The 15,423-nt window shown below is 40.9% G+C and overlaps 1 protein-coding gene across 1 annotated transcript in view; it reads right to left on the bottom strand.

The window, feature by feature from the left end:
• Positions 1-7,907: 7,907 nt before the first annotated feature.
• Positions 7,908-15,423, bottom strand: part of gbe1b (glucan (1,4-alpha-), branching enzyme 1b) — a 268,303-nt gene continuing 260,787 nt past the window's right edge. The window contains exon 16 of the mRNA XM_079574107.1: positions 7,908-8,276. Coding sequence (XP_079430233.1) covers positions 8,214-8,276 — 63 coding nt within the window. The 3' untranslated portion in view covers positions 7,908-8,213. The remainder of the gene's footprint in view (positions 8,277-15,423) is intronic.

Raw genomic sequence — 15,423 nt, 5'->3', positions numbered from 1 at the left:
CCACAACAGTTTCTCTTTCAGTTCAATGGCACGGAAGACAAAGTTCACGGCAGTCTCTTTGGGCTCTTGGGAGACATTGAGGAGCTGGTGGTATAGCTCAGTGGGGCTGTCTACCTTGTAGTGTCCCTTTAATATGGTGAACAGCTTACTAAGGGTCAGTCCACGTTTGATTTCCAACATATCTCTCAGGGGCAGGCCTGGACTAATAGCCTTGATAACTGCTTCGACTATTTCTGTCTCTGAATGCCCTTTTTCTGTCCCCGCCCCAATTTGACGCACAAGACTTAGGTAGGATAGCTTATCCCTCTGTCCGGGTTCACCTATCTGCCCACAGATCTTGAACTCCCTCCTCAAAGTTACCTCTTGCAGAGAAGGTATTGGCTCTGGTCGGGCTCTGAGTGGAGAAGGTGTCATCCTGGGTGGAGGGCCACTCTCAAACGGTTCCTCGGGTCCTTTCTTTGGAGATAGTCTCTTCAGGTATGTACTTAACTCTGTATAAAATTGCTCAACTCGTTCTATTTTTTCACTTTTCTCAATCTCATCAAACGCGCCCTCTGCCAACTTGATGAGCGCCCGTCTTGTCTTGCTGTAAGGCTCTCCGCTGTCTAGGCCAGAACATTTCAGTCGCCCGCAGACATCCACGAGAAGCTCTTTCTCCAGCTGCCACAAGGCGGCACTCAGTTCATCACGCAGTGGCTGTACTTCGTCCATTTTTGATTGAAGAATAAGGTTCGTCTCTTGGGAAGGAAGGTCGATGGTGGTGGTGTTGACTCACTGGCGCCCCCTCCTGGCTGGCTCGCCAAAATATGTTACACTTTTAAAAGATGGGCCAACTCCTTCTTGGTGCAACATATTTATTTCCGTTGGCACAAGCTGCAAAACATGTACAACATGAATTACTACGGAGCTTGCTGCCTCTGTTCCTCTCATATCACGTACTGGCAGGACTTCTTACAAAACAATACTTAAAGTCTGGAGTTGAACAATTTTACAATATTCTAAATGACTGAGCAAAAACCTTTTTAAACTGTTTTTAACTACCTGTCAATCATGTATGAATTACCTTTTAATCATGTATGTATCTTTTGTCATTACCGTTCTACTGTACCATATTATTACTTGAAACTTGACCTACTGTACTGTGTGACTCCATTTTCCTGTCTTAGCACACGTACCCTAGTAGCTTAGCCGTACACATAACTGATGTGCTTATGGTGGCAACAAAACACAAAAAAATGTTAACCTGGCAATCCCAACCACACAAATTGCCCCTAGCACAGTATTAGTACGCACATCTGAGTACCTATTTCGCGAACATAACCTCATACTGTATTAAATGGTATTTTACTTGGTCACCGCGGCAACCGTTGGACCAACGTCCGCCATCTTAGAAATGCTAACTTGGTCTGGTACTCGTCTTAAACAAAATAAAGTTTACAAAACACTTCCTAACTAAACAAAACTTAATCTAACAGGTGCAGGAGAGACTCTACTACTGTTTATGTGTGCGCTTTTCCAACCAGCTTACCTGCAAAACATGTACAACATGAATTACTACGGAGCTTGCTGCCTCTGTTCCTCTCATATCACGTACTGGCAAGACTTCTTCTACAGCGCCAGCTACTGATACGAAACGCACCAAGCGCCCTCTGCTGGTGTACCCGGGTATTGCATGTCACATAAAACACAGTGAAACCTTAAACATTGCAAAAGCAAACAATTATAAACAGCATCTAAACTTAGTTAAATTAACTTAAAGAGTTTTTAATGGGGGGGCAACTATTTTACTCTAAAATAAAACACCTAGTGCCACACTTGCTATACAAAAATCTGGTATAAATCCTTTAAGTTCATTTTAACTGAAGAAACACTTTAATATCACCTGTAAAACTAAAAAATCAGGTTTGAAATCTAGGACTCAGACCTGAACTTAAACCGCCACATCAAAGCAACAACATCAGCAGCTTTTTAGCATCTGAAAAACATTTAAGATCAGAGGAATAGTGTCAAAACCAGACTTAGAGAGACTTATCCATGTGTCTCCAGCAGGTTAGACGACTGTAACGGCTGCTCACTGTTAGAGCTGCAGAACATCCAGAACGCTGCTGCTCGAGTCCTGACAAGAACCAGGAAATTCGGCCATATTAGTCCAGTGCTCCAGTCTCTGCACTGGCTTCCTGTCTCTCAGAGAATAGAATTTAAAACAGCTCTGACATGTTACAGCCGTATGAACCATCTCGGGCCCTGAGAACTTCAGGGAGGGGTCTCCTGGTGGTTCCCAGAGTCAATAATAAACACAGTGAGGCTGCGTTTCAGTTTCTTGCAGCTAAAATCTGGAACAGTCTTCACAAGGATGTGAGACAGGCCTCAACTCTGACAATGTTCAAATCCGGGCTGAAAAGTATTTTATCTGCACTCTTGCCTTTTACTGTAATTAATGAATTTAATGTTCATGTTTTAATTGATTTGATCTGTTTTATTAATTTGTGCTCTACAAATAAACTTGCCTTGCCTGTAACCTCATTCAGCCCCCACAGTCACTTTCAATAATCTAATAATCTAATAAAGAAGCAGGCAAACAGAAGGAACAGCTCATTAACTTTTATTCCCAACTTTTAAATTACAAGTGCCTTATTTATGTTACAATTCAAAAAAAAGAACTAAACAAAGGTTCATGGTAATTTGCCAACAAAATTGCATAAAAACAGACAGAGAACATGTTTAAATATTCTCTCCAATACTGGAAAGTCGAACTGAAAATCACAGTGTGCACTCATCAAGTGTGTTAGTTTCGACCCGACCACTAGATGGCACTACAGTCAGCAGAACGACAGGCGAAGCGGCTCAGTATGTTGACTTATAGCAGTCCCGCCACACGCAGGTGTTGAACTTCCACAAAACAAGATGAACATTGGATTTGAGAGATTTGATTTCATGATTTCATCCTGGAAAAGTGCAACCAAACTGTTCAAAAGCGAGTGGGAGAAATGTTCTTACACTATTTTGACCTGACTTTATATTTACTTTGTGATTTTAGAGTGGGATCTCCAGCTTTTGAGTTAAAGCAGTACTAAGTAACTTATTTACCTTAATAAATCCTTTCCGTAGTCCCTGTGGGGGTAATACAAGTGTTTATGGGATGATTGGAGGGTCTTTCATCTCCCCCTGGTGTCTCTGGCCAGAAAACCATGTTTGCAACTTGACTGCCCCCGGTGCGGAGAAAGCAATACACACTAATGTAATCACGATGAAGAAGCTAACATGCTAACGGGCAAAGCTAACTGCGGGCTAACGTCACTTTAAACTGCATTTACAGCCAAGTTTGAGTGAAAAAAAATATTTCCGTTGTATAATTGGATGCACAGTAACCCTCTCTCCCTTCGCCTTTCCTGTCAGCGTAGTATTTACTCAATTAATAAATTAAAAAATCGTAACTTGCTACTACACCTGCAGTTGCGCTTATGGCCTCTAGGGGGAAGAGTTACTTAGTACTGCTTTAATCCCCATGTTACAGGGTTGAAGCCACTGAAAACGTTTGTTATACAGGAGGCTGTATCTTTTGTGTGCAATGGATGAAATGTGCCACAGACGTTTATGAAATACAGCGCGATGGATTGAAAATGGAAGTTTCAGAAAATGTATTCAAAAAGTGCAGTCGTCTTCAAAAGGTTATCAAATAAAACTATACCGTTACGTTCCACAAGTTCTGAGAGGTGTTTGGATAAGCTCTCAATCATGCAAGCGCTTTCTATCATCAAAGTTCATCAACAGTAAACTCCCAAAAATGTATATCTAGATAAGTTTAAAGGTCTCAATTTTAGCATAATATTTGAAATTTGAGTTGTTTGGACAAGTTGAGATTTACTTGGGCATTTGACCTAGATTATTTCACTTGTTCTGAGATGTTTCTGACCCGATTCAATACATTTTGTCTTTATTTCAGGTTGATTTATCTTTGCATAACAACGCCGCCCAAGAAGTGACTTCCTGTTTCGATCCAGCACGCCAAAATAAAAGCACACAGCTCGTCTCATTGATTCGTTCAGCAGGTACTTGCAAAATTACAAGAATATAATTAAATACACACATTTAAAGTGCTTCGTCTGATAATAGGCAGAAAGAAAGTTGAACTAATGACCTGCTGAACTAACGAATTACAGTAAATGGTGCTTTTATTTTGGTGCACTGGATCGAAACAGGAACTTCTTGGGTGGCATTGTTATGATTTGAAGTTATGCACTGAGTCAATTGCACTTGTCCCATTGGCAGTTTTCCTTTATTTCAAGAAAGACTACCTTAGTACCAGTCTGACATGTCATGAAACAAGCAAAGTATTCTAGGTCCAATCAGGAAAAAAGTCCAAATGAGAGGAAACTGCTCACAACAAGATTAATATCCTCAATTCTAGTCATTCTAACCAAGCTTGATAATTTGTTTTTGTAGTGTACTGGGTTGTTTGAGTGACTTTCACCCACAGACTGTGAAAAACATGGATGTAACGTGATGCTAATAGCTGCTGAAGCCGAATAGGAATTGGGGGCAGGCTCCAGAAGCTCCTTGCTCTAATACACTTTCCATTGATTTATTTATTTTTGCCTCTGTTAAAGTCAATATTGAAAACAAGCTTATCATTCCTACCTCCATGTGTTTCACCCTATTCAAAATATAGAAGCCGGCTCCAGAAACCCAAATTGTTAGCATGAATGAGCTTCAGCTAGGATCTTAACTTAGTCCATTGCTTTACGTTTGTTAAGTGTGACGTCACGACTTCCGCTTCCGGGTCCTAGCAGACCGGCAAACATGCGAGAAAAAAAACATGAAAAACTCCTAAAAACAACCATCAATATTACTGAAACTCAACGGGGAGTTACTGAACCTACTTATTTCTCAGACTCATTAGCCAAAAAGGCCGCACCTACTTCTAAAAAAGTAATATTTACTATAAAGTCACTACTTCCGGGGTTAGCGTAGCTGCGGCACCGTTAGCATTTATCTCCGCTAACCCGGATGTACCGATTTTGGTAAATATTACTTTTACAGCAGTAGGTTCAGCATTTTTGGCTAATGGGCCTGATAAATAAGTATGTTCAGTAACTCAGAAATATTGATTATGGTATTAAAGAGTTTTTTGTAGTTTCTCGCACATCTGCGGACCCGGAAGTAGAGCTGTGATGTCACCACTTAAACGTATTCTACAGTCTATGCTCTCACTTTAAGAGGCTTCATCAGCAACTGTGAGTATATGAGCAGCAGGTTTAATATATATTGGCCTTTAATATTTTCTTCAGAGCTGTTCCTATGGCGGTGAATTTAAATGACAGGACGATCTTTCAAACTCTCATTGGAAGTATTGATTTTAGCCTTTTAATTTTTCTTTAGCCTTCTTTTAGTCCACGAAAATATCTTGACATTTTAATCATTTTAGTCTCATAAGAAACTTTTAGTTTAGTTTTAGTCTCATATTAGTCTGCAAGAATATTCCTTTGGCTAAAAATATGACCAAATATTTTAGTTGACGAAATGAAAACACTGGTTTACAATAGTTGCTGATGAAGCCGCTTGATGTGAAACGGGCAATGTCCTCAACACTAGCATTTTTTTCTGGCGTTAAATGAATTTTGTTTTTCAAATTTGAAGTGAAAAAAAAAATAAAAAAAAGACCTTTGGCGCTCGATTCTCACCGACTTATTTGACGGCTCCGCCTGCCAGTTTACTCGCCTCACCCGGCGCGGCGAGAACAATCCAAATTAGTTATCACTCGGCTTTCTCTGCAAATTACCGCCTTGTTACAGTCTCGATCGCTGGGCCATAAATAACTCGCGCACGCTCCTTCCCCGCGCCGCATAAACCCAAACACTGATTTAGCAGCCATTAGCGGAGGAATCATCATTCCACGCCGCTTATTACTTAGTGAAAATTATAGCTTTCCACGCGCTCAATGCCCACAACACGATTTATGGAATAGCGCTGATTACGATTTCTGCTCCTGCTACAATACAGGCCACATTTGTATTGTCTTTTCTTTTTTTTTTACCCTCGGGTCATTTTAAACTGAATATCTCCGAATAAAACAGTTTTTCAGTGTACATACTTTGGAGGAAATAATGACTAATAAGCAATAGTGTGATGAAGGCGTCGCTATGGCGTTGCTATGGCACTGTGGTTTACTTTCTCGACAGACTATAAGGGCAGCAGCTCTCGTGATATTGAACAAAATGAACGTGAACGCATTAGATTAAAGACGGGTGGTGCCGCTGCAAGTTAAACTCCCTCCTCCTCCTCCTGGATTGGTATGTGTTTATCCTGCTGTGAAATAGTGATTGCTAGGTGTTGACGAAGCTTCTTGGATGAGAGGCAAAACGGCCGAAACACCAAGTACCAACGACCCGGTACAGACGACGACTTAAAGAAGGGGTAATACGCTTTGTGCGGGTATTCAGTAATAATGTCCAACACATCTTTGTCATTATTTTACACTTTGTTGGTGAGAAGCAGCAATATTGATCTAAAACAGCAGCAAAATAGCGAGTAGTTTCACTTCCTGATTCTCAACGTACGCCCCGCCCACCCCTGCTCTTGCCCCCCTTTGTGGCGCAGCTGTTTCAATAAAGAGATTCTGAAAATGACCACTTGACTCGTGTGGTTGTAGTGGAGCGATGGCGACTGTTTTTACTCCGTGTTGAGAGGATTAATCTCTCGAGCATTTCCTGGATACGTCGGATTTTAAGAGGAGCTTTTAGACTTAAAGATTACTCAAAGGTGCGCGAGTGGTATTGTATCATGATAAAAAGTTCTAGGAGGTCGATTTAGGATAACAACCCCCCCCCCTTAACCTTTTAACCTTCTTCCTTGTTTTTGTAACCATGCTTTGTTCCATTTTTAATCACAATTTCATTCATTTTTTGCCACATTTTTGCCAATCTTTTTTGTCGTGTTTTTGCCACATTTTTAAAATATTTTCATTATTTTTTTGCCATATTTTTGTCATGTTTCCATTAAATTTTTGCCACATTTTTGCCATGCTTTTGTCACATTTTCATAGCTTTTTTGACCCATTTTTGTCACGTTTTCATTCATTTTTTGCCACATTTTTGTCAATCTTTTTTGTCGTGTGTCACATTCTCATTGTTTTTTTGCCACATTTAAAAAAATATTTTCATTGTTTTTTTTTACCACATTTTTGTCTCGTTTCCATTACATTTTTGCCACATTTTTGCCATGCTTTTGTCAAATTTTCATAGCTTTTTTGACCCATTTTTGTCACGTTATCATTCATTTTTTGCCACATTTTTGTCAATCTTTTTTGTTGTGTGTTTGTCACATTCTCATTGGTTTTTTGCCACATTTAAAAAATATTTTCATTGTTTTTTTTGCCACATTTTTGTCACGTTTCCATTAAATTTTTGCCACATTTTTGTCGCGCTTTTGTCACATTTTTATAGCTTTTTTGACCCATTTTGGTAAAGCCGGACGGTTACTTGGTTAAGAGGTTAACAATGGAATTCTACTTCTACCAAATCATTCTCTGCTTGCACTTAAGCTTCATTCTATAAATAGAACCATTTATTCACTTGTTTATTGACAGAAACTGGAAGCATTTTCCATCAACAAACTACATTTCATGAGGAACAATGGAAGGAACTCACTTGGATTGTCTAAGCACCAGATGGGAGCTTCTGGGGGGCGGGGTCTAATTTAGCCCCCGGGCCGCCTATTCACTGCTATTTCGGTGCAATCAACAGCAGTGACCCCGCAATTAATCAGTCCCTCAGCTCTTTTAGTTACTCCATCAACACCATTGTTATTATTAAAGTAAATGATTTGGGCCGAAAGGTTCAATTAACAGCATTTCATCCCAAACTCTTTCTCAATCTTATTCAAAAAGGGATTGTTAATCAGATAATAACTTGAGTATTCCTAATGTTTCCGCGAAGTTTTGTGGGATGTCAAGTCAAGGTTCTTCTTCTTGGACCGTGCTAGCTCCCGGTCGTGTTGGACGCTTCCCAAATGCTTCAATCCGCCGAAGAATCTGCTAAATTGGCTCCGGGAGAGAAGGGCCGCAGATGCGCTCTGAACGCTCGGTGACTTTGTGGAGGAAAAGCTCGCGTCTGTGGAAGTCGGCGGTGCTGGCGCGCTAAGGTTGACGTAGGGGTTGGTAAAAAGGCGGTTGTTTTCTCCATCGCGGTCGCCACGGAGACAATCACCCCCTCCGTCTAATTACAGTTATCCATCCCATCGTTGGCGAGGACGATGGCAGTTCTGCAAGGGATGTACACCTGCCATACGGAGAGACAGAAATGTTAGATGTGTAGGATGTGATTCACAGAAAGTTAACTTTTGAAAAACACAAGGCAAATAAAAAAAACAAGCATTACCAACATTGCTCAGTGTTTATACAAAGACTAAAGAAGGTCTGGATTGGTCTAAACTACAAATTAACTCCCACCCATGTCACATTTTAGGAACATTTATGGACAGAAGTCAGTTTCTTAGGCCTAGATTAGGATCCCATTGAACATTTGGTCATGAATATCACCAGGACTCTTTAAAATGAGAAGAGTCGAACGTTTGGTCGAAGGATATCGCTTAGGGTGGCTATAAAAACCAACAATGCTTTTCTTTAATTGGTGTTCCTTTTGAGGTAAATGGTGATGTGATTTACCCCCCAGAAAGTTAAATAGTATTTTCACGGTCAGCTACTCTCTTGAAAGCTGTAAAATGCTAAAAGCATAGAAAAAAAGAAACCGAATTGTTGAAAACACCATAAAGAGGATTGAAAAAAATAGGTTTTGTGTCTCCTAGAACCTCAGGCTTTAATAAGAAACGTATCCACAAGAAGACAAAAAGCTTCTATTTTCAGAAACTTATTTTGTGATCCTGAAGCCGGCTTAGTAAATGTGAGCGTCCACATGGGTCGACTCAGGTCTGTGAAAATGGTGCAATTCATCTTCCAGGCCTGTATGAGGCGCTGTGACGCTAACGCAGATAATAGAACAACATGTAGAGGGCGCATGTGCTTTTCTGGAAAGTAAACAGTGAAAATAAAACTGATTCAAAGATTTAGGATCTACAGAGGAGATGAGGAGGAGAATTTATTCTTCAGACGTAACGGGACTAAAGCAGTAAAACCTGTCAGTGACTTTTACTGTCAGACTCGTGTTTTTCTACTTGTCACCTGTGGCTTGTGGACTGCAGTGGAGCAAAGAGGAGCGGAGCAAAACCATCATAGATCCATGAGGAAAACTCATTATGAGGTCAGTAGTCTTGTGGCCATTGCTCTGCCCAATCCGTCAGACCTTGGAAGCTAAGCAGGGAAGGGCCTGGTCGGTATCGGATGGGAGACCGAGCGGTTGGTGGTAGTCGGAGGGGCCGATGGCGCAGACTGGTGGTAGACTGGACTTCCGTCAGTCTACCCCAGGGCAGCTGTGGCTACAATAGTAGCTTACCACCACTGAGTATGGAGTGAACGAATAGTGCAATGTAAAGGGTCTTTGAGTGTCCAGAAAAGCGCTATATAAAACCAATACATTATTATTATTATTATCAGTAGATTATAGATCACAGACACCACTCTGGTGCTGTGATGTCATCGTTTTAGTAAAAGTTGCGGCGACGTCGTAACAACGGCACCATGTAAACTGCGTTTTTTTGGGAAAATGTTTGTTTACAGACGGCCAAAAAGCCAGGCTCGTATGGACGATACACTGGATTGATCAAATATCTTTGCGTTTGGTCCTCAGCTTGACTTCGTATGGACAGGGCCTTAGAGAGGAATACAGTTTTCTATCAGGAAATGATTCATGCTCATATTCACTGAAGTGTGCTGTATTCTCTCTGTGTGAGGTGAGGAAGTGCACACTGAACAATCGTCCTGTATCCATTGTTCTATTATACGAAGATAAGTACAATATATATAGAACACAAAGGGTAAGAAACAACAATAATTGCGAAGCATTAATTATACGTCTTTGTGTGAACTGAAGTCTGAAATTGACTGCAGACACGTAAATGATGTACAGCAGTGTTGTCTTTGGCAACAACCCTCTTAGATTTAGTCTTAAGGACAAAAGTGCTTTTCGTTTTAGTCACATTTTAGTAATTTCTAAATGATAAAACCATCTCACTTAATCACTTTTTTGAATAGTGTTTCAACAAATGAATTTAGGTCGATATTGAAAACAAGTATTGGAAGTTGGGCTGAATGTTGACAGGCTGTACTAAGATGACAGATTACACCACAAGAGGCAGAAGTGTCATTGTGAACATGGCTTCTCATTCATTTTGAGATTTTTTTACTCACAGCACCATCTGCACATTTGTTCATCAACACGCGTTTTTATGCTACGGTATTTAACTGGGGGAAAAGTGTCCCGAGAAAAGATAAGATAAGATAGCCTTTATTAATCACACAATGGAGAAATTCACTGTTACATTCAGCTCTCAAATGTGTGCAAAAAGGAAATGTGAAAAATAATTAAATAGTAAATATTGCAGGAAGCCCCCGACAACAGAGCTCCCAGGAACATGCGGGTGCTCAAACCCCTCCACCACGTTAAGGTGGCGGTTCCAGAAGGGGGGCCCTTGAGATGATTTAGAGAAATATTATGACCCAAATCAGAGATCAAATAGCAGAGCTCAACCTTTTATGCCATAATCCTAAAAGAATACTCATCTATAAGTAGAAATGACTTAAATGTACTTGAATAAAGAGATTAAATCTAAAGATGGAGTAGATTCGGTCTGGCCTTAGAGCAGATAAAACCTATTCTTGCTAATGGAACAAGCACAAGTTTTTTCTTAATTCAGATTATTTTGTGTAATTTCTAGTGAATAATAAATAATTTTCAAAGTAGAAGTTAATTTGTTTGATTTCCAGTGGGATTTACATTTGTTCCATTAGCATTTTTATCTGATCTTAGATTAGTTCAAACCGACTCAAATGTAACATAAAAAACCTTTATTGTGATTTAAGTGATTTTAAGTAATTTATCGAATTTAAGATGGAATTTTTTACAGCGTATATCAGGGGTAGGCAACGTCAGGCCCGGGGGCCAAATTCGGCCCTCCAGCATAAAATCTTTGGCCCCAAGAGAATTTTGGAGAAACATTTATTCATAAATCCGAGACCAAATATGTGAAAAGGACTCTACAATGTGGAAAATACTGTCAATATTTTCACATTTCCCAGTAATACTGGGACCTAATATTAGGTCATATATTATGTGCAAAACTTATATTTGTAGAAAAAAGGTCTACTTTACTTTGGGCTACAATTGTGTGTTTCGGCCCTTTGTGTTTTGGCAATAAACATATAAACAAACTTGCCTACCCCTGGTGTATATGATGTACTACATTGGCATATGTAGAAAGTGATGCTTTATTTAGGGTTCGGCCCTTGGTCTTTTGTCGATGAAGAAAACAGGCCCTCCACCGAGCAAACTTGCCTCCCCCTAACATAGTGGTATCTTATATACAATGACTAAAAATAACTTTATGGGGACAAAAAGTATAGATAGTAAGAAATAAAGTAAACAGACTATAACAAACATGTCGGTATGAAAAATGTTTGGACACCCCTGGCCTAGACTGAGGAGCCTGGAGAACCTGCTCATAGTGAAACCCCTCCCTCTCTGTGGGCCTGTGATGATGATTGTGTTGCGCTGCTCTAGAGAGTCCTAGAAGGATCTCAAAACCACTTTCCCCTGAGCCAGGCCTGATTTGCTTTAAATCTTTTCCTGCTTGAAATATAAATATAAAATGATTAATCTCCAAACACTGCCTCCGCCTCTGCATATCTAATGATTCGATATCGTGCCCTTTTGTCAGGGGGAGAGTGCTGTTTGAGTAATGGGACTCCATAAAGCGATGATTATGAGTCTTGGATTGCCTGAAATTTTGCTAAATCTGTCAAGTTCGCTGCCCTTCTCCGTCTTCGCTCCTGATATGAGCGGGCAGATCAGCCTCGAGAGGGGGCAAAGAACTTAGCGCGTCCTCTCACATCATCACAAGAACAGCTTCAAACCGTCTAACTACCCACTCGGCAGCGCAATTTAGCATTCTGAGGAGAAGCCGTATGCGGCGGGCGTCAGCTCAGGCATGCAAATCTCCCGAGCGTTCGCGTGGACATTTAAAATTTACTTGGAAACAAAAACAGTTTCGAAAATGTCAGACTGCTTCTCGCAATAAATGTTATAGAGGCAAAAACGCGGCGAGAAAGATCAGTGTATATAACAACATAGGCGTTCAAATTAAAAGTATTAGCAGTGATTGGAACTGGCAACTTGGAATCGGAAATGAATCTGAACAAGTTTGGGGAAAGTATGTCCTCTATGAAACCGGAAAGAACTTCATGGTTTCCTCCGTGTGATGATGTTTAAGGGCCTATCTCACCGGAGAGAGTTGCGGAGACTGATTACAGGCACACAAAGGGCCTGAAGAGTAGAGTCGCCAATGTTCATGGAGATGTCTCCAACATGTCCCCTGGAGATAAGGCGAGTCTCCAGGTGTTCTCGGTGAGAACAAACAGGTTTGATTTCAGCGGAGTCTCTGTATGGTCTCTGAGAGGTCTCCGCGGTCTCAAGCAGCTGTGGCAATGTTACAAACACTATTTGTTGTCCTCAAACTGTGAGACGTTTTTGTGACGTCTCGGAAATGTCTCTGAGATCTGTCAGATTCCAAAGAGATCTGAAAGAGTCGTATGGAAACATGTCACAGTTTAAGGACAACAAATATTATTCGCGTAGACCTCTCTGAGACCTCTCTGAGACCCTGCGGACACCTCTTCAAGACTTTTTCAAGCTTCAATGCAATCGAAGCTGAAATCGAACATATATCTATCTATCTGGAGACTCGCATAGTCTCAAGGGGACGTCCTGGAAACATCTCCGTGACCAGCTGCACCTCTAGTCTCCAACTTGTCTCCAGGCCAGTGAGAGATGCTTTTACCTGAGTGTGGGCTGGCGTTTTGAGTGTGGAAGAGGAAGACTAAAGTCCTATTCGCATTAGAATTATCTGAGGACGTCGGTAAAACTGAAATCACCCTTGGACATCGGTCATTTTTATGGGCATTAACGCGGGATCAGCAATATCATTCACTCACTCATTTTTATAGACTTTTGACAGTGACAGTGAATGATGACAACAGGCCTTTTAATCATTCGAGTTGCGAGCGGTTTGTGAATGAGCTCTACTCAAAGAGACTAGATGCAAGTTGGTCATTTTATGCTCACTACTGCCACCTCAGGTCTTATGTGTAACTGCAGTCTCTATATTAAACTCATGCATGACGGCACTTCGGACCTGAAGTAACAACTTTAGAGGCAGTTGTGGTGAACAGTTCTGGGCTCATTCTACACATCAGGACATGGCTGGAACATGTAGGAAAGTACTTTAACACTTTTAAACTCTATATAGTCCCTTTAAGCAAGCAAAGCCATTTCTCACCGCACACTACGATGAACAACATAATTTTGCTCATTTCACAAAACAGCAGATTCGCATCCAAACCTTTCCTCAGTCCCTCCATGTTGGACTGTGTATCGTTGCCCTGACAACGGAGGAGATGGATAAAACGAACAGCATTTGAGTGAGGATGATATTATCACAATAGCTTAAATGTGGACATAAATATGGTGGTAAAATATGTTTTGAATTGCCCTCATTTAGGCTTCATTACGCTGGTTAAAAACTGTCCAAACTCTGACACCGGACGACCTTGGAGTTTGCAGAATTACCCAAAAGGAAAAAAATCGGGAGAATTTTTACACTTCAAATTACCGACATGACAGATTCGCACAGGAAAAGAAGCTATGAGGACGTCAGTAATTTTTACTTTTTACCCAAGGTCCCGAGGCAATTCTAATCCTTAAACACACAGAAAAACAAAAGTCAGGGTAAAGTCGGTTCACGATTATTAAAGGTGAAGCAGGAAAATGACGCTAACAAATGACAAGGTTGTTTTAAAAGGTAGAATGGCCTTCTGAACTCATAACCCGCCTGCATCCAAGTTCACACACACACACAGTGAGAGCGTTCTTGATTTATTCTCTCGCATATTCAGGGTGAAATGATGGCCCCGTTCTCTGCCTGATCAGTCTGCGGAGATGGGAGCCAGAGGAGACGCCATCGCTCACGTCTGCGGTGGTGAAAGAGTGCACCGGGATGTAAACAATTCAGTCACTCCCAAACCATCCGCTGCCACCAGGCTGACACTGGCAACAGAGGGGCACAAGGGGGCGCTGGTGGCCTCTTCCACATTAATAATGCTTATATATATATTTTTATAACGTTTATAGCTTACTGAATGGGGTCGATTGAATTATTTCACTCACTTTGCTCACATTACCTACATTAAGGTCACAGTAGAGCAGCTTTTTGTATCAAGAACGGCATTAAAATTCTGCGAAATAAAAGTGTTACTGATTTTTGAGCCCTGGCCAAAATGAGAACAGCTGACTGTGATTTTACAAACCATAGACGTGTCTGTAACCTTCAACATCAAGAGAGTCACATGGAATTAATGCTAAATCTTTAAAACTGCTTTGATTGTATTTGAAGGAAATATTTGGAGGACCCTTCTCTAGAACCAAACTACTTTGGCTGGGACCCCAAAATTGACATGTAAACAACTCGGGACCCCCATTGTATAAAGTTATTGCCTCTTACTCTACTTTATGGAAGAACAAACATTTTATATCAAGTTAATATGAATCTAAACAGTTTATTTTGAATAATTGAATGGTTTTCATTAATTATCGGCCGATTTACACACATGTACCAAGAATGGTAGCATTTTTCTTTTTGTTTCATTTTGAAATCATCTGGGGACCCCCAACAAAGGCATCGAGGGGTCCCGACCCCCACTTTGGGAACCACTGCTCTAGAAAACCTCAAATGTAGCCATAGCAGCTTTTCACTCATACAAAGTTACACCTATGAGTTTACGGTTTTGCTCAAAAAAGACACACGAGAGGCTTTAAATTTCTGAAACACCAAGTATTTAAAGCAGAACTCAGTAACATTTGTACCTTAAAACATCCTTTCCGTAGTCCCTCTGGGGGTAATACAAATGTTAAAGAGGGGGTATTATGCATTTTTCAGTCACATAGCACCAGTCTATAGCACACTACAATGATGACGAAACCTGCTGTTGGTCTGTAAATGCAGTAAATTAGAATAACTGTCTTGTATAAAATTGCTCTCTCAAAATGGCTGTAGTGAATGTCTTGAAATAGGCCTCTGTCTCTTTAAGAACCTCTGACCCTTTCCGTCACGCCCCCTCCACACGCTGTCTGTGGCATCAGTGAGGGGAGGAGGTTCTGCTGAGGAGCAGTGGTTGGTTACTCGGCTGGTGACGAAAGCTCGGAGGCGTCTCCAGGAGGTGGGGGCGTTCCTAGGAGGACTCAGGCAAACTTATCCCTAAAA

This window comes from Gobius niger (genome assembly GCF_951799975.1).
Source record: "Gobius niger genome assembly, chromosome: 1".
Lineage (NCBI taxonomy): Eukaryota > Metazoa > Chordata > Actinopteri > Gobiiformes > Gobiidae > Gobius > Gobius niger.
Note: the sequence above shows the minus strand (reverse complement) of the source record. Positions and strands in the feature narration are given on the sequence as shown.